This window comes from Sciurus carolinensis, chromosome 13 (genome assembly GCF_902686445.1).
Source record: "Sciurus carolinensis chromosome 13, mSciCar1.2, whole genome shotgun sequence".
Classification (NCBI taxonomy): Eukaryota; Metazoa; Chordata; class Mammalia; order Rodentia; family Sciuridae; genus Sciurus; species Sciurus carolinensis.
Genome location: NC_062225.1, coordinates 59,037,788 through 59,063,164, shown reverse-complemented (window position 1 = coordinate 59,063,164; position 25,377 = coordinate 59,037,788). Strand labels below are relative to the sequence as shown.

Sequence of the window (25,377 nt, the reverse complement as noted above, 5' to 3'; positions counted from 1 at the left end):
TGATCACATGAAACTTGAGGGAAAGAAAAAAAGAAAAGAAAAAAAAAAAAAGCTAAAGAAGCATATTTGAACATTTGTTTCCCAAGAGCAAGGTTTAGGGTCTTACCACTTCCCGCAGGGTCCCCTGACCAGCTGTATCAGCTTTACCGGGAGTTTTTAAGAGATGCAGAACCTCATGCCCTACTAGACCCAAGGAGTCAGGCTCCCATTTCGACAGGTTCTCAGGGGAGCTGTGTACATGCCCAAGTGTGAAAAGTCCTGCTACAGGGGGCGCTGCAGAGAACCTCTGAAGGTCCCAACAGAGAGGGAAGCCACTGGTGGGAGACCTTGGCCTGTGACCATCTGGCTCTCACCTGTCTCCAGTTCTAGTTTTTGTGTCCCTCACCCCAATTCTCCAGTCCTCACCCTGGACTACTTATAGTTCCCCCAGGAGCCCAGCCAGCAGCCATACCTTCCCTTCCTTCCTCCCCAGTTTTACTCTAGATGACGCCCGGCTCCAGGTGATGTCTGGCCCCAGCTCATTAGGTTGCAGGCCTATTTCCATAGTTCAGGTGGCCACATTCCCAGACATGGCCATGGAGGCATCAGAGATATATGATGAGAGCTTGGGGGGACATTTTTTATTCCTAGATAAAAATGAACCTAGTGACAAGAAAAAATTATATCCTTGCCCCTTCCTAATAACTAAAATGTTAAGGTTCAAAGGCCACCTTGTAACCATGAGAACAGGCATGAGGTCAAAAAGCCAACAGGCAGAGGAAGAGAGATAAGAGAGGGAGAAGGGGCGGGTGGTGGAGGGAGGAAGGGTGGAGTCCTTGACGGAGTCTCCCCCCCCCCCACCCCATTCCTCCTTTCTCTTCCCATCTGATCCAAATTCACTCTCTTCATCTCTCCTTGAGCGGGTGTAATATGGAACTGAGGTATGTATCTAGCACTACAGTATATACTATATTCTTTATTTTTAATTTATAGTAACAGCTCAGTTAAGTCTTTCATTATAAATATCACTCTCGTCTTCCCAGATCTGCCTACCCACCAAATCCACCACTCTAAAATAAGAACAGTGGGTTTTAGTTCTCTGACACTCTGAAATTATTTCCCCCCATGGGTAAGAGCCAGCCCGCCCACGGCAGGCAAACCCACCCTCATTCTCACATTCTCCCCCCTCAGGTGCTTGGCCCTGAATCTAGTAGGCTATGTCATGGGCACCTTGCCTGTTGGGGACTAATTTTTAAAAAAATTCCTGTGGTTTCTGGGGAGTGGATGTTGTGAAATGAAGTGAAGAGAACTTGAAGTTTGAAATTTGGTGAACTTTTCCCTACCCCCTCACATGTGAATAATGACTTGCTGATAGATGCGGCTTTTTCAAAGATGAAAAACAATCTAAGATTTATGGACAAGTCTGTTCAAAAGGACCCAGAGCTGTTTGTAGCCAAGGTGGAGAGGGCAGGAGATTCCTAGATCTATTCTGGGCTGGGAGGCAAGGAGGGAAGGGAGGAGCCCGGGGCAAAGAGAAGGCCAGAGGTCCCAGCAGGGGCTGGAGGGGCTGGAGAAGGCGGGCAGGAGGCCCTTGGGAAGATTTCTTAGGCCCATTCCTAAAGCCACTGTAAAATGAATGTGACAATGACCACCCGCAGTGGTGGCGGTGAATCAGACAAGGAGCCGGCCCTGCAGGCACTGTGCTCACCTCCGTATACACCTGCACAGGTGGTGAGGGACCATGGGGGCTGGGACGATGGTATGTGTGGGGTTGAAGGAACCTTTTATCTGAAACTGGGAATTTTGCTTCTAGGAATTCTGACCCCTCACTGTGTGCTTGGGAAGGCACTAGGAAAATATTCCTGCCAGATTCTCAGAGTCAAATCTAAAATACTTGGCCAGAAGCCTGCTCATACTCCTGTGCCTCCCAGGAGGGGAGGGGGCAGGGCAAGGCTGCTGGATGCTGCCTGACACTGCATGCGACTGCCTCTTGGGTCCTGTGGGTGCAGAGCTAACATTTTTTGAGTGTGGATTTTATAACCACACTTTCAAAGTATAAAAATAGAGTGTGAAGAAAAACAAGACTCGCCATCAGAGCTCCATCAATCTGCTGGTGAGAAAGGTTAGAGAAATAATAAAACTAGAGTAACCAAGTTGAAAACCTGAAGAGCACCCACCTTGGCAAGGAGACTCCAGGGCCAGCCTGGAGCAGGGCCTTACCTTAACCGCGGCAGCCTGGCAGCTCTGCTCCCACTGTTATCACTCCCCAGGGAGCTGTTTCTGAGGGAAGTCCCCTGGCCCACCTGCCCAGCAGGGAGTCTGTAACAGGCTGGCCAAGGCAGGAGGAGCTGAGAGAAGTCAGGTAGGCCGTGGACAGAAGTACTACTCAATTCTGCTTCCCACGCTGTAATTCAAAACCTGAAAGCAACCTCCATCTTTTTCCAAACACAAACTGAATCTTCTATGTCAGGTTCCATGCTATTTTCCCAAATGGCATTCCCCACCTTGACCCACACTCTGTAGCAGAATCTAATTTTCTTGACGGTAGGCTCTTGGGAGTTTTCCTCAAAGGTTCTGCCATTTGGAAGAGATAAGGGATGTAAGGGAGAAATTTAATTTCTTTTTAATTTTTGGAAAAAATTAACATTCCTGGGACTCTGAAGCAGAACCCCTACGTTCTATAGCTGGCTTTTCCAAGAATAGGGGAGGATTCACTTTCTGGTCTAGACCTGGGAAGCCCTGCCAACCTGTTTTGACCTAACCTGAGCCTAAAGGCTCATGGCTGGATCTTGGCGCCCTTGGACTTGCTGGGAGGCTGGACAGGGAACTCCAACTCAAGAGGAGCTGACCACCCCCAAACCCAAGGTTCACATTAAACTTTGAATCAAATCACGGAGTTATAGAAGGTATGTGCCAGCCTGACGTGAGCCACTCCAGAGTTTACACACCAACTCAGTGGTGTTGGGGGTCTCTGACCCTAAAAAACGTGCAGTGTGGGGTGGGAGGATAAGACTCCTGCCCAAGAAACAACCTAGGAGCTACACAGGGAGGGTCTGACAAAGGAAAAGGAATGCCTGGGCCTGAAAGGCTTTGTGAAGAAGGAGGGCCTGGGGCTGGGCCTTGAGAATCGCAGTACTTAGGAGAGCCACCAGCACTGGGAAGACAGACCAGTCCTGGGGAAGGGCAGGGCTTACTTACAAAGAAATGACCTTGAACTCCATTCTCCACTTCCCCATTCTTGGGTCAATCCTCCATTCTTTGGATTCCACTAGGTGCCCCTCCCCAGTAGAGTTATCTTTCTAGTAATTTCTAGGTGTGGGTAATGAAACTGCAAGGCTTGTAAGTTTGTTTCCTAATGAAGCTTTTGCATTTTGGGTCATGTGTGTGGTCCTAAGAAATGAAAGAGGGATTACCAAACAAACTGATCAAGTTAGAACTTCTAGATCAAAATTCTTCTTATTAACGACTACTTCCTCTTTGTATAAAATTAGCCATGTGAGTTGCTACATAAACAATTTTACGTAAGAAAAGGGAAGCCACTTTAAGTGGTACAACACCTCAGAGGGCAAACTCCCAGCAGCTTCAGGCCAGAGTCTCTATCTTCCTCATCTGAAGTCCCCAGCAATTAGTGTACGCAGCCAGCACTTCCCAGGAGCTGCTGTGGTAATCAGAAGGCGGCATGCTCTCCCAAACCTATTCTGCCCTCTTTCCTTACAAACAGACTTTCTAGCTGAGCATGTTTCCACTTAGCTCAAAACTGTACTTCCGGGCCTCTGGCAGATGCATGGCATGTGACCAGGTCCATGCTGCTGAGATCCGCTGGCCATGGTACACATAACTGCCATGCTGACTTTTCCCTTCCTCCTTGCTTAATGATCTGTGAGTGTGGCCGTGGAGCTGGAATTACCATCCTGGGCCAAGAGTAGGATGGTGCACTTTGGTGCTCTGCCGTAGAGCAGATGGGGTCCTGATGATGGGGACCAACACATTGATCCACTGGGTCTTCTACCCGGGCGGGAAATAAGCCACTGACTTGTTTTAGCCACTACGGTCTGCTACACATGCCAGATCTACACCCTGATTAAATCACCAGTTGTTTCATACTTGAAACCTCAGAAAGTCCATTTCAAACTATGCCCCACTCAGACATGGCGGCGCACTCCTGTTATTCCAGCTGCTCAGGAGGCGACCACAAGTTAGAGGGTAGCTGTGGCAACTTAGTGAAACCCTGTTTCAAAATAAATTAAAAAGGGATACAGTTGAATGGTAGAGTGCTTCCTAGCATGTGCGAGGTCCTCGGTTCAATCCCGAGCACCAAAACAACCCAATAAACAACAACAACAAATCCAAAACTATGCCACAAACTAAGCTCCTTGCTTCTACTCCAGTAAATATCAGTGCCTTAGCTGGAGGTATGGGGCGGTAGAGTAGAGGGGAACAGAGGGACAGAGAGAGATGACAAACTGCTCTCAAAATCAATTATTTGATTGTCACCTACTGTTCTCTGCCTTTGCTCCTGCAGACCAGCCTCACAAGCTAGGCAAGTACTCTACTACTGAGCTCCATCCCCAGTCCTCTTTATTCTATTTTGAGACAGGGTCTGGCTACGTTACCCAGGCTGGCCTTGAATTTGCATCCCATGTAGCTGGGATTACAGGTATGTGCCACTGTGCCAGCAGAACATGACTTTGGACAATGTCCATGACTGTACTATCGGGAGGATTTCCTCCTCATTTAGACACAACAGGGGACACTTCTTGCTTTTGCCAGTCAGGATGCATCTGCAATCCAGTCAGAGCGTTATCTCCTAAGATCCTATTCTCCCCCTAACACTCACATACATATTCACATCCAGACTGGTGCCCTGTGCTCTCTACAAAAGGACAGCAACAGGTGTGCAAATTTACAACCCAGCATTCGATCTGAATGCACACGCACGCATATCCAGCCAAGGGCACAGGCCAAACTCCTCCCTGAGACACTCTATTGCCATTCTGTTCCCCAAGGCCTACAAGAGCTCCTGACCTGTGGATTCTCAGAGTCAACAAGCCAAAAGAAACAAAACCAAACAAACCAAACAGTAGGAACAAGGAAGCCCAGGTTATCATACTTACTTCTTAAATATCATAGCAAGGATATTTAAGAACAGAATCTGGAGGGTTTTGTGGGTCAGATGAGGGCTTTCCAGGGCTTTGACCCCATGCTTTGTACCTCCTTGGATAACAGCAGGATGAATGAGGAACTTCCACAGTGGCTATGCAAAGGCTGTTCTTGGGCCTGGTGCTGCCTTATAGTACTTCTCGGGCAGTATTATGTTGTGACAGTCTGAGTCTGACAATCATGTGGCTGTTGGAATTGGAGGAAGTCTGGGGGTGAATGGTCTCAGGCAGTAAGAAGAAAGATTGAAGGCAGCTGGAATGCTCAGGAAGGGTGCTCACCAAGGGCTCAGGCTTGGAGTTGGGGCTGGGGTGGTAGAGGGCTGCTAGCCAGCAGACTCCTTTGTCACCTTAACCAAATCAGGATGCACAAGAATAGGGGTCCCATCTGGTTATCCTTGATGGAGTGGTTACCTAACTCCCCAACTGGCAATGTTCAAAAAGGAAAACTGCTGCCATAGTGAAAAGAGAAGCCCTGCATTCTGGCAGGGCCTTGCTCAGGACAGGGAGAGCACAGCAGAGGAGCGTGGGGGCCACAGGCAGGACAGTGGAGATCGCCAGGCACCAGGCTTGCCCTGACTAGCAGGCAAGACAAAACCTGTAGCCACGTCAGCACCAGATGGCTTCAGCCCCAGTCTGTGGGCTTATCACCACCCACAGAGGTCAGTCACCTTGGGGCTGAGGAGCTTGGCTTTCAGGCACAGCAAGAGTGGAGGCAAAATGATGCAGAAATGACCCTCGTTTTCTCGAAAGGAGCCTGCTGTCGTCTCTCTGGGGCTTAAGTCATTGGGAGGCCATGGAAACAATCCTATCACCCCAGCAACAAGGCCCAGCCAGGGTACTCACTGGCGCTCGCAACCTGCTCCCAGATTTCAGATGTGAGCATTCGTTTGCATGTGCTTTTGCACATCATGGGAGTCAGCTGCCAGTGACGCAATTGCTGAGATGCAGGTGAAGGTGAGGGGCCCTGGCTCCATGGGAACAGTGACAGATGGCAAAGGCAGTGTGGTGTGTGGGCACTGGCACTCCACTGAGACAGCCCAGCACAGCTGGCAGTGATGGGGAGAGGGTGGGGACTACTGCTACCTCAACCAGGCAGCTCTGCTGAAGGAATGAGTGAGGAAGCAGATCACCAGTCCCTGCACAACCACCGTGGCAAAGCCAGCGGCTCACCAGTAGTTGCAATTTAATTCCTAATTTCCTGTGTTTCCTTCACTGGAACCCTCCTGACAATAGACAGGAATACAGTCAGAGGCCCAGGACAGATCAAGGCCAGCAAGTCTCAGGGCTGGCCTCAGAGTGTGGTTTGTGTGGCTTTATTGCTGGGAGATGCTGGCTTCTCAGCGTGCTCTGTAATGCTGCTGGAGTTCCTCCAAGCCCTCTTGGAGGCAAAGACTCCTCTGTCCTCCCAGCACCTGAGCTCATCCATCCCAGGTGTGTGGACTAGTCTTCATGTGTCACTCCCTCCATGTGAATCAACGGTTGGGGCAATAAAATAAAGTGCTACGCTGGCTGTCTTGAGATCTGTGTTTTGGACCTCATTTTCCACTAATGATGTGACACGGGGGATCATTTACCTTTCCCAGGCTCCAGGCACCATGCCTATAGATCAGAGACTCTGATTCTTGGAGGCTTATATGGAAAGGACCTAGACAGGGACACAGCAGCCCTTACACAGGACATGTGCTTGCTCTTGCTGAGTCGCCTCCTGACAACTCTGTTCCCTGTTGTCTCAGCTGAGTCCCCACTCCACTTTCCTGGGTCATGATTCAAACCCAACAGTGGCTTTAGGAAACCTCCAGGGTAGTCAGATGCAGTGGTGCACACCTGTAATCTCAGTGACTAGGGAGGCTGACGCAGAGTCGCAGGTGCAAAGCCAGCCTCAGCAACTTAGTGAGGCCCTAAACAACTTGGTGAGATTCTGTCTCAAAATAAAAAATAAAAAGGGCTGGGGATATGGCTCAGTGGTTAAGTGCCCCTGGGTTTAATCTCCAGTATGGAAGGAAGGAAAGAAGGAAGGAAGAAGGAAGAAAACAAACCTCCAGCGTTGCCACTGGCTCCTTGTTCCACACCTGGAGGTTAGTTTGCACTCTTCTCTTTGTCTTAGAAGAGCAAGGTGTGACACCACAGGGACCTGAGCTTCAACTCAGGCTCTGACACTGATCTTCCATTGGACTTTGGGCCCATTACTTCAACTCCATCTTTAAAATGGAGAAAAGCTTAAAGGGTCTCACAGAGTGCTGTGGGATTACAGGAGGTCAAGTAAGCCAGGAGCATCCAGGGTCTGGAGAAGATGTGTCTGACACCTGCCCTGTCATTGGCCTGCTTGGAGAGGTGACGAGACTTCAGACAGGAGCCCTCAGTCTTAGTAGATGCTCAATCAGGTCCTTGTTGAATTAATGTTCCAAGGAAGAGGTAGGACCTAAGGTAGCTGGTAGTCACCTGCTATAACCAGGATCTACCACCGCAGGGCAATTTCATAACAACTCAAACAGCTCCATCCTCATTGTTCCACAAATTGGTTCAAAAAACACCAATCTCCTTATTGTGTTCACTGCCTTGATTGATACATTCTTCCATTCTTCATTCAACTGATCACCCAACAAGTGATTTTTTACTAAGCCATCTATTATAAGCCAGGATCTGAGACTACAGTGGTGAACAAAATGGACAAAAATCCTACTTTCTTGGAATCTTTATTCTGGAGGCAGATGCTAAATGACAAATAATAACTAAAAACATTGCAAAGAATTAAACCAGCAGGGTGACTAAGGCAGTCACTGTAGTCTGGGTGATCCATATGAGCGCTCTGTGGAGATGATCCTGAAGCTGAGAAAGGAATGGTATGAAGGAGTCTGAAATGTAAGACTAGGAAGAATATTCTAAGCAGAGGGAGAAGGTAAGGCAGAGGCCCTGAGGCTGGAATGAGCTTGGTGAGTTGGGGAACCCCTAGAAGGCTGGAGTAGCTACAGCAGGGAAAGAGAAAGACAGGGTAGCTGGGTCTAGTTGGGGTGTGGGCTTGGTGTGTTGCTCTCGGAGTTGGGTTTTCCTCAGTCAGATGTGAAGCCAAGGGAGCACTGTGGGCAGGGGAGCAGCCCCATCTGATTTACCCTCCATGACAGTCCCTGAATCATTAGTTCCATGAACAGTGGAGCAGGCTCGAGATTTCTGCACAAGTCCAGGGCAGATATGGTGACCTAGACACCTGTACAAAGGTGCTATGTAAGTACTTGGTGACTGAAGAGGTGAATGATTATGCTGATCTGATCACTCCTTGCTTTATACAGCGCAAGAGAAAAAAATTCATGGGCCATCTAGGTGGGAGTGAAGGAAGTCAGGAAACAATTGAAAGAATTTAAAAACAGACACAAAGAATTTTTGGAGGTAAACAAGTTTAAATTATCAGAAGAGAAAGATTCGACTGGGAGACAGGATACGTTCTAGTGGAATGGTTCTTAACTTTTCTGGACCCCTCTTCTTTAGAAAAAGGTACCTAGTACACACATAGAACTGAGTCTGGGGCCTGGCTCTGGCACTGCAGAACAGAAGAGCCACTTTGGAGAAAGTGTATCTGATTAGATTAGGAAGAAAGTGATGGAAAGGCGGAGGGGAGGGGGGCGATGCTTGGAGAGCCCTCTGGGGCCAGACTCTGTGAATTGGCAGGAACCAAACAAAACATGGGTCCCCTACAGGTCTGAGTTGGTGGGCAGCCTTAGAGGTTCCAGGGTGGAACCATCTGTGACTCAGCACAAATCCTCATAGCCTGGAGGCTGTGCTGATTGAGCTGTTTCATGGTGGGGCCACTGTGAAATGTCACAGTGACCCAGGACTCCCTATCTCTCCTCCTAAGCCTCCCTCTCTGATTGCTCAAGGGTTGGAACATGTGAGACGTGCTCATCATCTCACACTGGATCACAGCTGTGTGGGTGACAGTGTTGCACATGTGTGCGCGCGTGTGCATGTGCATGAGTGCATAGAGTGTGGGCGGGAGAAGTGCATCTTGGGGGAACTGAGCAAGTGTTGGTTTTCCTACTCTGCCTGCTATGGCCTACATGAATGGACTCAGCCTTTTGATGCCACCTGCCTCCCCCCGTTCGCCAACTTCAGCATCTACTACTGTCTGTCTCCCACTCCCGCTCCACCTCTCTGCCAGGTTGCATCATTGCTCCCGAGCCTCTATGCGTCATCATGCCGAGCCTGGAGGCTCCTTCAGTGTCTCCTGGTTAACCCAAGTCACGGCCCCAACAGCAGCCCCAGGCTGGCTCCCTGGCCCTGTAGTCTGAGACGTACACCTGAGAGGTAAGATGCGGAAGGCAAACTCCAGGGCTGCACACTGAGCTGACAAGACCCAGACAGTGAGTGAGCCAGAGAGATTGCTACTGCAGTGTGCACAAATCAGTGCCAGAAGTGACTCCTGAACTAGGTGTAGCGGAGAGCATCTGTCTGCTTTTTTCAGAGATTTCTTGTTTCAAAGGGCACTCTCAGTCTCATTAGGGAACTAGCGATTGGTTGGGGTGAAAGAGTAAGTCATCGACACAAATTGAGCACCCACTGTGTACCTAGTAGAAGACAGTCTCTAATTCGTAAGTTCATGAGCTGGTTGGAGAGATCAAATGACAGCAATGAAAGAGAAAATGACAAGTGAGTAGGAGAGTAAGGGCTATTTGATGCCCAGATGGTACGGTGGTTCAGAGGAAGGTGAGATACTGGAGGGTGGTTGTGTCATGGAGCGGGGGCGGGGTGTGATGTGACACCACTGATCATTCCTCTGGGGTAGGAGAAAGAGAAGTTGTGCATGACTTTTTATGTGCTAAGGGCCTAAAGAGGGTAGGATCAAAACTACTTGAAGCTATTACTTCAAGGAAAAAAATGCCACATTTTAAATGTGTGTTTCTGTCCCCTCCTTCCCTCTCTATCTTTCTCAAAAGTCTTTTATATTTTTTTATTAGACGGTTTCTTCTGTGAAGTCAGCCCTCTTGAACCTAAACAATGACCCTGGGTATGAACTCTGCAGCCCTTTGCAATTTCTTTTAAATGGCTTCTCTTTTTAAGCCTATATCAGACTGTTGGTCCACAGCAGTTTTTTTTTCCAAATCACAAATGGAAATGGGCACGGAGGAGGCCATCTGGGTCAGGTGGCAAACCCCGCCTGAGGCTGAGAGGGGAGGAAAAGGAGAGCCAGCGGGGAGAGAGGGGTTTAGAAGGCCAGCCCCTCCCTGCCCCATTACCCACAGCCTCTCCAGCTTCCAGAGACCCCTGTGCCCACCCAGAATGTCCCCTAAGAGAGAAGCACACAAATATTTACACTTAAATATTGTCCAGGTGGTTCGTTCCCCCCATGGAAGCCCTTGTTCGAATGTAGTCTGACATTAAACCCAATATGGCACACAAAACAGGTGCGAGTGAACTGTTTGGGTGGAGAGGACAGCCTGAGCGTCTACTGCCCGTGAAATAGAGCCCTTTCCTATCCATTTCAATACCTGAAGTGAAGTCAGAGCAGGGACAAGAGAAAGCTGGAGCCCTGCCCACACATACTCTTCTAGCTGCAAATTCATTCCCCTATTCTTAAGTCTTAGAAAGGCCATGTCTTATGTCCCATCTTTGTAGCCTCTGTGACTGACACAGTGGGAGGAGGCGGGGTGGGAGGGCCTACTGTGGGGTCTCTTTCAAGCTATGATCGCCAAGGCTGAGGGAGCTTCAGGTATGACAGAGTTATTTACAGGCTGTGAGTTTCACACTTCGAGGTGACCCAGTTAGGGTGAGCAAGAGAACCCAGCAGGAAAAAAGATGAACAATGTGTCCATCCCCAGGAGGGCTATTTGGGTACTGAGTTATTTCTTTAGGTCTTCTAGAATCATCAACCAATTCAAGCTACAAACCTATACCTAGAGCCACCGTGTGCAAAACCATGTGCTAGGGTGTGGCGTGGAGTCAACGCTGGGCTCTTCTACAGGTTGTAGCCAGTGCCCACTGAGACTAATGACTAGCTCTGTTAAGGGCAGGGGGGCTCCTGGATAGCTGGGCTGTGTTCTGGAGAGGGCAGGGCAGGGCAGAGCCTGCACACTTCATTCTGTTCCCACCACAGATAAACATCCCCCTTTGCCCTCTCAGTTTCTACTGTGATCTCTCCAAGGCCTAAAGAATACTGTGCCCAGATCACACTGGCTTGTAGCCTCTGAGTGCCTTTCCCGGTTCCTGGAATACCACAGCTCAACATCAATGCCAGAGGCACAGCCAGGTATTCCCCTGGGTACCTCCCATGTTTGAAGTCTTGAATTCATCTCCTGCTTTCCTTCTCTCCCAACTCCCACAAGTAGCAGTCCCGGAATCTTGCTGAGTTTCCCCCATCCTCTTGCAAATCCATCTTCCCCTCTCCACCCATCATCACTGATGGCAGCTCACGAGGATTGTTACTACCAGCTCCCAAGTGGTCTCCCTTGCCCTGTGATTCCCTTCACTCACTGCTAGCCATGATCCATCTTACACTTGGCTCCTAGAAAGAGCTCCTTCAACACATGCCTGGTAAAAATAATGCTATTCTCCTGTTCAAAACCCCTGCAGCCTCCCGCTGCCTACAGATGAGCTTGCAGGCTGGCATTTAGTTGCTCCTGCCTTCCCAGCTTTACTCCGGCTCCTCTCCTTCGCCTGGCCCCAGCCTGGGCTCTGACCACACACTTCCACTGGCTGCTGCTCCATCAGCTCCCAAGTCCCCCTCTCCCCCGACCAACTCCAGGTTTGGCTGCAGCTTTCCGTTTGTGTTGAGTGTTTTGCTCTCATCTGTGTCCCATTTATTCCTTCCTTTGGACAGCTCTGCTCTCCAGACCCTTTCTAGACCCCACAGTGAGAATGCACCCCACACCTCCTGGTCCTCAGGCAGGCCATCAGTAAACTTAAGAGCAAAGCTCTTTCTATCAGCATCCAGCCCTTATTTACTGCATAGGAGACATGGAGGGTTCCTGGTTTCTTTCTTTGGAGGAAAAGTGAGAATTTTTTTTTTTTTGAAAAGTGAGAATTAACTTAATCTTGTCATTGCAATTTTGACTTCTCAAAGAAGACATTAAATATTATCATAATTTAATTATTTTACCATCACATTTATTAAACCATTGATTTGTGGGACAAAAATAACAGGTATTTTTATGGTATTCAAGATCTAACAGGGATAACTTACTTGCAACATCAAAGAGAAAACCCTCAGTTGTGCATTCTACATACAAAATTCTGGTATGCTGAAGGACTGGGGAAGTTACTGTCGGTTGCTTCATAACCTTGAGATGCTAAAACATGGCAATACTGTTCTGGCAAATGAGCTGGCTAAACCATCTAAAGTTAAAATCAAGGGTGATTCTCAGTCCTTAGCTACCTTTATGTCTAAAGTAGAAATATTCTACGCTTAAGAAAATCAAGCGGTATTAAGGAAGGACATGGAAATATATTTTTGTTATAGATGAACTTGAAAAAAACTGAAAGAAATGAGAGTAGTAGGGAAAATACTGCAGGTTAAAGATTAAGAGAGAAGTCCATTATGACTTCACTATGAAATTTATTTTTCCATCTTCAGTGGAGAGGGTCCTAGGAAAATTGAGTAAGTATTATGTTCTACCAACAATTTACTGAGCACTCACTGAGTGTTCTGAATATCCAAGTAAAGACTGCAGTTGGAAAGAGGAATGAATGGGGAGTAGTAGAATTTTAGATACCAAGGAGGTCTAGTTAGGGGCTGGGTTGAAAGAACATGGCTTTATGTTACTGGAAGCACCATCTGAATGCTTTCCTAGCAAGCAGCAAAGCCAGTCTGGCTAAACCTGCCCTGAAGTATTGTCACTGAGAGAGAATGCAAAAAATTAGTTTCTTCCCTGTATGCAGAGATATGCACCCAGCCATTATGACTAGGGACTCAGATACCCACAAGTTCCCACAGCCCGGGAACCCTCTAGGGAGTACAGTCCTAAGGACTGCCTCAGCGAGCAGCCCTTGCCATGAGGATGCAGACATGAATCAGCTCCAGGCATGAATGGCCTCTTCCTCTTCCATTCAGCTGTCCATTAAGGGGAGCTTCTTTGCTAGTTTGTGATCCTTTGGCACAGAATGACATTCTTGCTTCTCAGTGAGCAACCTTTCTGGACATCCAGTCCTAGGCACAGTGAATCCAATTCCACAAAAGCAGCCACTTTCCTAGAGAGCCACTTTCCTAGAAAGCCATCCTGCCTTTACCTACTTCCTGTCACTTCTACCCTTGGACAGAATACCCTTCTGCTTCCACAGTATACAGACAACCCCAAGACCCAGGGTTATAACAACTTATAATGCGAATATGAACCCCAAACTACCCATCTAGCCCATTCTTCTTTCTAGTCCCCTCCCCTGCCTCTGGGGTTAGTGCTGTTACCAAATCAGGAGCCAAGACACAAAGAGGAGCAACTTAACTTCCATGTGTCTATCACATGTAAAAACTCACATAGGAACAAAAGGATGGATCTGTGATTCCTGGGTTATGTAACTATGCACATAATCAAGACCTGGCTTTATTTAAAACAGATGACAATATAATTAACAAAAGACCAAGCACTGTTTATTAAATTTCTACTTTAGGATACAGTTTTTTCTCTAGGATGTTCTAAGCAAGGGTCAGCAAACCATAACTAGTAGATCAAGTCTGGGAAACTATCTTGTTTTTGTAAATAAAGCTTTATTGGAACACAGTTGGACTTATTTGTTTACCTATTATTTATGTCAATTTTCCCACTAAAATGGCAGAACTGAGATTGAGACTGAATGGCTAACAAAACCTAAAACACCCACTTTCTAACTCTTTACAGAAAACCCTGTCCTAGAGCAATAAGCAATGCAAAAGGGTAAGAACAAGGTACCTGTTGACTGGCAGGTGTTTTCTTGTGACACAGCCGTCGTCACGGTTTCCGTGGCTGCATCTCTGACAGCTTGCTCTTCACTCTGCAGGAGGGTGAGGACACACCTCCAGAGAGCAAGTGTGTCCTGCAACTCTAAGGGGACCAGAGGGAAATCAAATTACCTCAAATGCACCTAGCAAGTGGGTACAAACACAGCTTAATGTCATGGTGGAGTAGAGTACGCTGAATGAGCAACAGCCATTCCTTTCCTTCTGGGGATGGCAAGATAGGACCAACACTGGGATACAGAGGGTCCTACAGGGAGGGCTGGAAATTCTATGGGGGCGGGGGCAGGGGCAGGTTTTCTGGTGGCAACTAACCACCAGTAAGGTTCCTGGAAGGTGTTGCCCGGCTGACAAAGTCTGTAAGGCCCAGCTCTTCTCATAATCCTCAAGAATGAAACTTGACACATGAAGAGTGCTTTGAAGCAACTAGCCCAGTGTTGATATGCATCAATTCTGACCACCAAGTGTCAATCAAGATTATGCTTTGGGCAGGCATGGTGGTGCATGTCTGTAATCCCGGTAACTCAGGAGGCTGAGGCAGAAGGATCACAAGTTTGAGGCAGGTCTTGGTAATCTAGCAAGGCCTTAAATGCCTTAGTGAGACTCTGTCTCAAAATAAGAAATAAAAAGGTCTGGGGGTGTGGTTCAGTGGTAGAGTACCCCTGGGTTCAATTCCCAGTACCAAAAAAAAAAAAAAAAAGATTATGCTTTGGGGACAAAAATGAAAATGGGGAAAGGACCCATGAAAAATGCACCGGCCTATGTCACTTGTATAGGGGCATCCACTAGCTGCTGCCATTCCTCAGGACACTGACTATACTAGTCAGCCTGTGCTAGATGCTGCTGTGGATGGTATCTGCACCTGAGCAACAGAATGGAATGGGAAGTCCAGAACACAGATCATGAGCACCCAAGAGGAAATAGTTGGCAGCAACTTACAATAGGGAAAGATGACAAAGGACTACTGGACCTGGGACAGACTTCACAAGGGAAGGAGAGGTGGACAGGTCTCACAGACGGGACACCTATCTTGCAGGCAGAGGTGTGTGGAGGGTCACCCTCGGCAGACCGCCCAGCGTGCTTCTTCCTTCAACAGGAAAACCATTCTGTTTCAAGAATGCCCCTTTGTCTACTCTCTCCCTCATCTGTCCACAGAGAACCTGCTATCAGAGTTGCTGGTGCTTTAGTCAAACCAAGAACACCAACGGCTCCATTGGGGTTTTGTTCTCTTTCTATTTCAGATCTGGCTTTAAATTTTACTCAGTCTTTCAGAGTTGAGTAGCTACTTCTTCTTCTTTTTGGTGGTTTGAGGGTACGTCCAGGGCTTGAGCACACTAGGCAAGCGCTTTCCCACTGAGTGGCCCCATCAGCCCTTTACTCAGTCTCAAAAGCCATCCTCTGTTCTCGAGGGTTCCTACTTTCTTAACATTTTCCTCTTTAACGTGGCCATTTATATTGCTAAACTCCTTCCCTCTTTAGTCCTTTTCAGCCTTTCCTCATACACTTTTATGTCCTTTGTCTCTAATCGGTACCTGTTTTTCATGTTCTTGTAGGCCATCGGCCACCACTGATTTTCCTCATTTCTAGAACTCAGCATCAGCAATCCATTATGAATCAATGACTTTTGTGCAGGATTCAAATCCACAAAGGAATTCCAGGTTATTCTACACCTATTTGGTTGTAGTGAAAGAGGGCTAGAGTTGCCAGTTATCCAGGAGATGTGTTGCAAAAAGGTATTAATCTTATTGGAGAACTGGGATATCCATGCCCCATTTTGTTAAGAGTTGGGGTCTGGCTATGTTGCCCAGGCTGGCCTCAATCTACTGAGCATCTCACCTCAGCCTCCTAAGCATCTAGGATTACAGGTACATGCCCTCCACACCCATTCCTACCCACTAAAGTTTAAAATCCTTGCTCTTATTCCTCTGGGTCCAATGATTAAATCACAACCACTGAAGGTTCTTTGGGTATAAGAAAAGTGCTCAGATGTCACTAAAAAGAAGGGAAAGGATATTTTTAAAAAAATTTGTTCCCTAGAGAGATCCAGGGATATGAGACACCTCATTGGTCTGAATTCCTGTAACATTAAGGATTTGAATTTTATCATCTAAAAACTAGTTATTTCCTTTATTCTGGAAATCTTTCTCTGCCACTATACTGAACGGTCCTTGGAGGCAGGGACATGTCTTCTGTTGAGGGCTGCGCATAGAAGAGTAAACAAAAACAATTCCACTGAAAGATGGCAAGCACAGCAGAGCGTGGTAACACAGCATGAAACACAGCAGGAGAGAAGGGGTGGGGACTGAAGCATGGCTCTCCTTTGATTAAACCTATGTTTAAAACCAAAACAACGCAATTAAAAAATTAAAACAAAACAAAAAACCCCTTATGCTTTTCAATTCCTGACAATTTCCTCAAGTTTGGTTTGCTTCAACCTCATTCACATGATGCTCTTTCTTAATTACTGCTCTTGAGGCACAGTGGGCGGCAGGGAGGAAAGGGCATGGGCAGGGGGTGAGAACGTGGCTACACACCAGCTAGAACCCATACATCCATTAGATTTCAAAATATCTCCTCTTCCATGTCCTAAGGACACTCAAAGTAAGTGCCGTGAAAGAAACCAGCAGCCCATCTAGTGACTTCAGCTGGACGCCTGAAGTCACCCTTGAACCCTAACCTCAACATCAAGCCCGGAGACTGTGCTTCCTAACTGTCTTTGTGGCCTGTCCTCTTCTTCCTCGATGCCACAGCTGCACACTGACCCACGTGTCTCACCTAATCATGGAACAGGCTTCCTGGAAGAGGGGACGGTTAGGACTAGACTGGAAAGACAAATAAAAGCCAGTCAAGCAGTGGTTTGTTGAGGGAGAACTGCTGACGCCTAGGGCCTGTGTGGGGAGAGGTGGGTGACGAGGCAGGAGGACGGGGCCGAGGGCAGCACAGAGGGCCTGTGAGCCACGTGGAAGGGAGCTTAGATTTTCTCTGGAAGGCAGTGAGACCTATGAACCCATGCTGTCGGCAGTGGACAGAAATAACCAGATTTACATTTCACACAGACACAGAGGCTCTCTGGAATCTCCACAGAGAATGACTTGGAGGATTAGATTGAAAGAAAAGAGGCCTAAGAGGCTGGAGGTGAAAACTGACTAGAGGACAAACGGGAGGGACGCATTGGAAGACCTGGAGCACACTGCCACTTGTCACCTTCCCTTCTCTTTTAGCCCGGAGAACCCACCCATGTGTTCAGTGAGTCTGGTACAACAGGCATCCCCCGGCCCCCGCACACTTACCAAGAATGGGCCGGGGGTTAGTGAGGAAAAGTGGCGCAGTGCTGGTGAGGACCCCGGCGGCGGCCAGCCTGGACGCTGTCGGGAGGCGGTCTCCGCAGGACAAGACGACCAGCTGGACCCACTGCTTCAGCTCGGGGGCCATTGAGACCCTGTTCTGAAAGCACAGAAGGTACCTATCAGTATTCCTGAAGAGGAAACCGGGGGCCAATGCGGGAGGAAGGATGAGGTACATCAAGCTGCCCTACAAATCACCCCCACCTCAGTGGGAACAAAGTCCTTAGCTGTTTTCTATACCAACCAGGCAGACATAAACAAACCCAAGAAAGCAAACCTGACTTGTCTTTCAGAACTGTAGAATCACTCTAAGGAGAGAGTAAGTTCCTCGAGTCTTTCCTGACGTCGGTGAAACACTGGTGTATTGAATAGCTGAAGACCAAATTTGTGGGGAAGTCTGTGGCAGCAAATAACAGCTTTTTGTCACCAGTAACCAGATATTCTTCCTGTCTTTAGGAATAGAACCCCAGATTTTTGGCTGGGCCTGTGGGCACCCAGCTGAACCCTGTATTTCCCAGCCTCCTTCATGTGTAAAGCAACACATGACTACATTCTAACTCATAGGATGTCACTGGAAGTGGTATCTGGGCAGTGCCTTAGGAAATGCTCATGATCTTTGCTTTCTGGGTTTCCCCCGCCTGCTAGCTAAATAGGACAAAATGGAAGCCACATGTTGAGGACAGGAGAACCTCAAAGTAGAAAGGCTTGGGGCCCAACACTCAAGCAGTCATATCTGCTTCTACCTGAGTTAAGCCACAGTGTTTATGAATTTGTTACAATATTTGAAAGCACTATCCTGATACTCTATTTAAATACAGACCCATTGTTTTATATAGTATTAGCTTTATTGAGATATAATCATATACCACACAATCCATCCATTTAAAGTGAACAATTCAATGAATTTTGGTATATTCAGAAATATGTACAGCCGCCACTTTCCCTTTTATTACTATGTTTTGGGTACTTTTTTTTTTTTTTTTTTTTTGGTACTGAGGATTAAACCCAGGGCTTTGTGCATGCTATGCAATGCAAGAGCTATATCCCTACCCCTTTTTAATTTTATTATTAGACAGGGTCTTACTAGGTTGCCCAGGCTGGCCTTGAACTTGAAATCCTCCTGTCTCAACATTCCAAAGAGCTGGGATTATAGTTGTGTAGAACTGTTCAAAGTTATATCTTGCTTTTTAAAAAAAATTTTTAAATGTTAATGGAAACATAAAAATTGCACATGTTTATGGGATACCACATGATGTTTCAATATATGTACACATTATGTAATATTCAAACAGTAAATGTTTCTATCTACTCAGTCAATTTTAGAACATCTTCATCACCACCAAGAGAAACCCTGTGCCCTTTAGCTGTCTCTCCTCCATCCTCCATCCTTCAGCCCTAAAGAACTACTAGTCTACCTTCTGTCTCTGAACTTGCCTTTTCTAGAGATTTCATGTAAATGGGATCATTCAATATGTGGTCTTTTGTGACAGCTTCTTTCACTCAGGTTAATGTTCCAAGGTTCATCCATGCTGTGGGATGAGTCAGCACTCCAGTGCTTTTTAGGCCAAGTAATATTCCATTCTGAGTTTATGGACATTTGGATCATTTCCATCTTTTATGCTTTTTCACTTTTTCTAGAAAGGGAATTATTGTACTAGATATACTTCTTGCTATGGTTTCAATGCTTCCTCTAAAAATCATGGTGAAATTTAACTGCTGTGGTGACAGTATTATGTGGAAGATGAGACCTTTGAGACATGATGAGGTCATGAGGGTGGAGTCCCATGAATGGATAATGCTGTCATCTCCAGAGTGGGTTACTTGTCACAGGAGTGGCTCTTTTACAAAAGTGAGTTTTCTTTTGTGTGTTCTCTTTCTCTCACTTATACACCCACCCAAACACACATTCTATCATATACTCTCCAGAACTATCAGAAGTTAATCTCTTTTTCTTTTTGGTGCTGGGGTTGTATCCAGGGTCTCACACATGCTAGGCAAGGGCTCAACATTGAGCAATATCCCCAGCCCTCTTTTTTTTTTTTTTTTAAATAACCTACCCAGTCTAAGGCATTCTGTTATAGTAGCAGAAGACAGCAGACTAAGACACTGCCTCTACCAGCTGAACCTCTTTAAACGTTCGCACTGCACCTGCTGATTTCTTCGCCCTGCCTATGGAACTGTGGAACTAAGGTGATGAGCCCCTAAGCCCCTGAGGATGCCTCCAACTCCCAGCGCAGAGAAACCGAGTTTTCCCAGGAGTTTTTTTCATGTGTTTCTCTACAGTTTTGCCAATTTTTCTCTCCCTAGAAGACTCACCCAATTTCATTAAAAAACACTTACTCCAGTACCAGTCTGTGTCTTTAAGATGTACAGAACAACTGGTTAAAGTAGTAGTAGACAAGAACGATGTCTGACAACTTGTTCAGCAGTCTTGTGACTACTCTCTTAGAATTTGATGTTTTCTTCTTTTGGGTCCTAATTTCTTTAGCAAATCATCTCTTTTCCTACACTCGCCCTACACCTCTTGACATTTTTGGTGGCTTTTTGTATCTCCTGGTGATCCTCTGTCCCTGGCTAGCCTCTGAATGACAGGCCCAGGGAAACTCTTCTGCTCATTAGCTCTCATGCTCTGGTAATCTCTGCCCAGCCCCAGGCTCCCCAGGTGTAACGACCTCCTCCTGCGAAGCCTTCCTCAGCTCCCAGACTCTCGCCTCTGGGTTCTCGCAGCCCTACATGTGATGTAGTCATTCATGGTCTCTTTCTCACTAGACTGCACCTCTGGTCTCTGTCACCCTTCCATCTTTAGCACCTATCTCAGTACTTTATTGTAAGGACTCAGAATCCAGTGTATGCCACTCCTATCGCAGTATGGAAATGTGTAATCAAGATCTTTTATCTCCTTTCTTCTTTGAGACAGGGTCTCACAATATTGTCCAGGTTGACCTTGAATTCCTGGGTTGAAGTCATCCTCCTGTCTCAGTCTCCTGAGAGGCTGGGGCTGGGTGGTATGTACCATTGCACTCAGTTATGATTAAGATCTTTAAACGTGTAATTTCACTGCAGTTTTGGCCCCTGTCCACTCATCAATCTGTGATGGTGGTTATCCTTCCTGTGTACACCTAAGTATGTACACGTTTATCTTAAAGCATCTTCCCAGGAAGTTGTTTTGCTTAGTTTATTTTGACTTCACCCCCACAGCATATGTGAAACAGTGGGACACACTTGGGCCTCTGTCCAGAGCCTACTAGGTCATGTTCTGGAGGAGTATTTAAGTCTTAGTAATTTATTTTCATTCTTAGTTCACTAGATTGCAATTTTAAGTATTCTTGGAATTGACTTCCTTATTCTTCTTTAAATGGTCTAGTTACAAAAATGGGTGAAAAATGATGGACATGCGTGTTGGGGAGGCTGTGTTATACTCATGGACTCTAGTAAAAACTGCCCCAAACAAGAGAAAAGAAAGGTGGGCACTAAGGAGCCTTCACTAGTTATTCCCCGAGTAAATAATCAATAGGAACAATCTTTCTGTAGAGGCCACAAAACACAGGTCACAGTGATTCTGCCTGCTAGGACAGTTGACTTTTACTGCCACCCTCCGGGTAATTAACAGCACAAAAACCCAGGCCCCAGGACAGGCACAGGTAAGGCTGAGCCTTACCTCTTCATGTGTCTGCAAGTGGTAGGCAATCACTTTGGAGGCAAGCCTCAGAGCCACACTCTGAACTTCAGACCTGGAAAGAGTAAGAAAACACATACACACACAAATTCAAATCAAATAAATTTATACACAGATGGTTTCTGCAGATAGTATGTGACCCATGTGGATGTGAACACTGGACATCTCCACCTTCTGGCCATACAAATGACTCTAGAAGCAATTACTTTTTGTTTTTTAATGTAAAACTCTGATATCTGTTGCTTTAAGTTCAGAAAGAAATATAGGACCTGACCCCTTAGGCCAGGACTGTGAACAGGTTCACTGTATGACTGATGGGATCACACAGCCGATCTACTTGTACAGGGGGCACTGGGGGCAAACCTCTCATTGGAAGCAATATCCATTGTCCAGGCCAAGAATTCCTTTGGGGTTAGATGAACACAGCGCTCTGTCTGGGGAAGCCACTCACTGGGGTCCAGGCAGTGGAGAATCTTCAGTGTCTGTGTAAGCCCAATCCATGGGGAAAAAAAGACGGGGGAGGGAGGGGCAGGGAGAGAGAGAGGGGGAGAGGGGGAGAGAGAGAGAGAGAGAGAGAGAGAGAGAGAGAGAGAGAGGGAGAGAGAGAGACTGACTCAGGCAAAATACTCCAGCTGCTAAATAATAATTGCCTGAACTAACACGGGGGTCTAACTTTCAAAAGGCTCCCACTGACTTTTCATTTCCCTGTAGTGCTTCTGAGAGACTGAGGTAGTGTGAAGCAGTAACAAACTTCCTAGTAACCCACGATCTGTGCTAGATGCCCAGATTCCCAAGCCACTGCCCTTTACTTTTGACTATATTTTCCAGGTGGCCTTCTGTCTCCAAATTGGTATGTCAGCAAAGATGACCTCTGAAACATTTACAGATACAGCTAATGTAGATATAGATATAGCTAATTTTCTATGATGTTTCCTAAGCATCCCAGAGGATGCTGTTTTCAGTTGATCTGTGCTATCAATGCCACCAACATCAATGACTTTGCTTAGTGCATTTCTATACGTTACCATACGAAGAGTCCAAACCCATCTTGTCTTCCTGAACATGGGGAGTGGAAGGGGACCATCAGTCTGTCAGAGACTTTACCTTACAGAAGCATTCCGGATGGTTCTCGTTCATTGCCAACAGTAGGAACTTCTCTTCCATATGGCCCAGCAAGGATGGCAGTCTCTTCTCTCCCGGTCCAGAGGCTACTGATGAGAATTTTTCCAACAGGGATTCCAGTGTCAGCAAGCGGACTTCAGGAAAGGAAGACTCTAGCAGCTGTGAGAAGGTGACGGGAACATCCACTGTCTGTTCTCTAGTCTGGTCCAGCACCACCCACATCGCTCTGAGGGCTAATTTGGTGAGGCTCTGGAGGTACTGTGGCAGGCCCGGCACCTTGAAGGTACAAGGGAATCCTGTTACCAGCTCTGACCCCGAGACGATCCCTCTGACTTCCTCCCAGAAGCTACGACTCTCCAGAACTAAAAAGAAAAAGAAAAAAGGAAAGGACAAGAGGTAATCATTATTCAACTTTTCACAAAAGGACATGGGAGAATAGAAGGTTCTGAACACTGTTGGAGAGATAGGACCCTTGAATATCTTTCCTAAGTAGATTTCATAGATATAATGTAATAGGTGACTAGCCCACTAGGGTTTGGACTCTGGGCCCAGAAGTGATTTCTATTTAGGTATTTCCCAATTATCTTCCCCAGAGGGACAAAAGCTTTACTATCCAAAAATGTGCTTCTGAACCTCTCCTGGACAGTGACCTCCTGAATCACTGAGCCTCCAAGCTAACCAGGAGAAAAGGCCAAGTTTTCTTCCTCAGAGCCACTCTTCAGCACCTCTTCCCAATCTTCTGCATTGGGGTTCTGGAGCTCGCAGGCAGCTTGTTCCAACATTAGATTTACTTGAAACAAAGTTCTTTTTGGACTTTCTACTCGCTGGCCTAATTCTGCATTCTGGGGCTCCCAAAGAGCTCGGTAAGCATCTGATTACTGACTTCCTCTTCCTCCTTCTCCACACAGTGGGGCTCGCCTCCTCTCACTACTCCAGCTGGCCTCCTTTGGACATGCCTTTTCCTCTCTTCAAGTATGACCCACAGAACAGATTGTGACTCCTGCCTGGTCTGTCCAGCAGGACTACTAACTTCCCTTGTCTGCGCACTCATATGGAGCATGAAGCCACCTGGAACCACAGCCCGCCTTTTTGTCTCAGGTCTACTGAGGTGCTGAGTCACCCTTCCCCCACCTTGCACTCTAATACATAGGTCGAGACTTGTTTTCTTTGTTGGTTTGAATCCCAAGTATATCCCTGTTAAATTTCATCTCCCTGGTAAGTTTTATGGTCTGTCTTTTAGTTGTTGAGATATCTTTGTATTTTCAGTTCTGATCAAAAAAATACTGCCTGCTTCCTAGGTGTTACGTGCTAGGTAGAATAAGTTCACAGCCCTCAAGGAGTTCACAGTCCAGTTTGAGAAAGAGAAATGCATGAACAGATAATTCCAATATGGTGGTATAAATGATAATCTGAGTCTCAAAATGTAAAAGAGGTGAGAATGTGTTGGAATCATCAGAGAGAAAGGAACCACCTAGCAAAGGTTCAAAGGCATGAACCAGAACGGACCATGTGGGAACTCCAGGTTGCCTGATAGTGCCAGAACATAAAATGCAAGATGGGGAAGAGCAGGAGATGAGGCTAGCGAACAGGAGGCCGGGATGCAAGCTCCTCCTAGAAGGAGCCTGTGGCCAAGAGAATGCCACTGTGGGGTGGCTTTTGACAAGGCCAGGTGAACCTTATCAACACAGGGTTCTTCCTGCCAAGCGGGTAGTGCAGCAGAGAAATGATGAGGGTCCAAAGGAAGGAAGTGCTATGGTTTGAATGTCCCCTCCAACATGCATGTTGAAATTCAACTGCTATGCTAAGGGTATTGGGGGTGTGTGCTTTGAAGAAGTGATTGGGCGGAGGGTTCTGCCCTCCTGAATGGGTTAATGCTGCTGTTGTGGGAGTGGGCTAGTCATAAGTTCACCCCTCTCTTTCCCTCTCTCTCTTGCACGTGCTCACTTGTCCTTCTGCCACGCTATGATACAGAAAGACTAGCCAGATGTACCCTTGGGTCCTGGGCCTCCCGGCCATTAGACCTGGAAGCTGAATAAATTTCAACTATTGGGCTGGGGAGATAGCTCAGTTGGTAGAGTGCTTGCCTTGCAAGCACAACGCCCTGGGTTCAATTCCCAGCACTGCAAAATAAATAAATAAATAAATAAATAAATAAATAAAAAATAAAAAAAAAATAAATTTCAACTATTTATAATTTACCCACTTTTTGGTATTCTGTACAACAGCAGAAAATGGTTGAAGACAGAATGGACACGGAGAAGGGAGGTTTAAAACACTGAAGGGATAAACTGGGTAGGATGTGTGACAGTGGCTGACTCAGTTCTTCACATGATGCAGTCATTATTCAGCAGAAATTGGGTAAACTTCAATGTCATAGGCATGCCATAAATATCAAAGTCAAATAATTGCTAATAATGTTCACCGGGCCAGGTGGAGGACAGAGGCCCTCGGCAAATGTGAGACTGGTTCCCTGCCTGCCCCTGCCGCTGACTCACTCTAAGCCCTCGTCAGTTCATTAACCAGCTCTCTTGGTTCCAGTCATTCCCCTCTGAGGAACTCTCCAACTGTGCCATTCTGCACACAGAGTTTTATCTACAAGAATATCAGGGCTGACTTCATCAAATGCCTTACTGAAGTTTAGATACTGCACCTATAGCATTCTCTGATAATCCCTGGCTGACAAGTCTACCCCAAAAGCTAATGAGATTATCTTGCAGTGGCTTCCCAGGGAACATTTAAGATACAAATTGCTATTTGTATTCATCCTGACAGTATTACTCAGTGAACTCCGCTGACTTCTAGAGAACTATTATAAACATAATAGAATGTAAAAGATTAAGCTAACACTTGGAAAACTTATTTGAAATTTAAGAATTACACGGGCTTGTAGTAATTCAGGAATTTAAAATATATAGTATGAACCACATCAATTTTTTTTTCAAAAAGGAAATCGGCCCCAGGAGGCGGAGTGGGGATGGAGGCTGTAATAATAAGGCCCGTGGAGGGCACCATCTGCCACCTGCAGTGGTAGAGACGCCCTCTGTTCTTAACTCTGACTCCATACAAGTCCTGCCTGCAGCAGGAGGCAGGCATCCACCAAGCAGCGGGAAAGCCCAGGCAGTGGGGATCCTGGACCTTTTTGTCATCTTCATTCTCAATGCCTAAAACTCCAAATCCCATTCTAAT

At 46.7% G+C, this 25,377-nt stretch overlaps 1 protein-coding gene across 2 annotated transcripts in view; it reads right to left on the bottom strand.

The window, feature by feature from the left end:
* Positions 1 to 25,377, bottom strand: part of Thada (THADA armadillo repeat containing) — a 325,608-nt gene that overhangs the window by 27,309 nt on the left and 272,922 nt on the right. For both annotated transcript variants that reach the window (XM_047521875.1, XM_047521876.1), the window contains 5 exons: positions 22,174 to 22,553; positions 21,433 to 21,551; positions 21,052 to 21,124; positions 17,340 to 17,493; positions 14,006 to 14,137 (listed from right to left, as the gene is read on the bottom strand). In XM_047521875.1, coding sequence (XP_047377831.1) covers positions 14,006 to 14,137; positions 17,340 to 17,493; positions 21,052 to 21,124; positions 21,433 to 21,551; positions 22,174 to 22,553 — 858 coding nt within the window. The remainder of the gene's footprint in view (positions 1 to 14,005; positions 14,138 to 17,339; positions 17,494 to 21,051; positions 21,125 to 21,432; positions 21,552 to 22,173; positions 22,554 to 25,377) is intronic.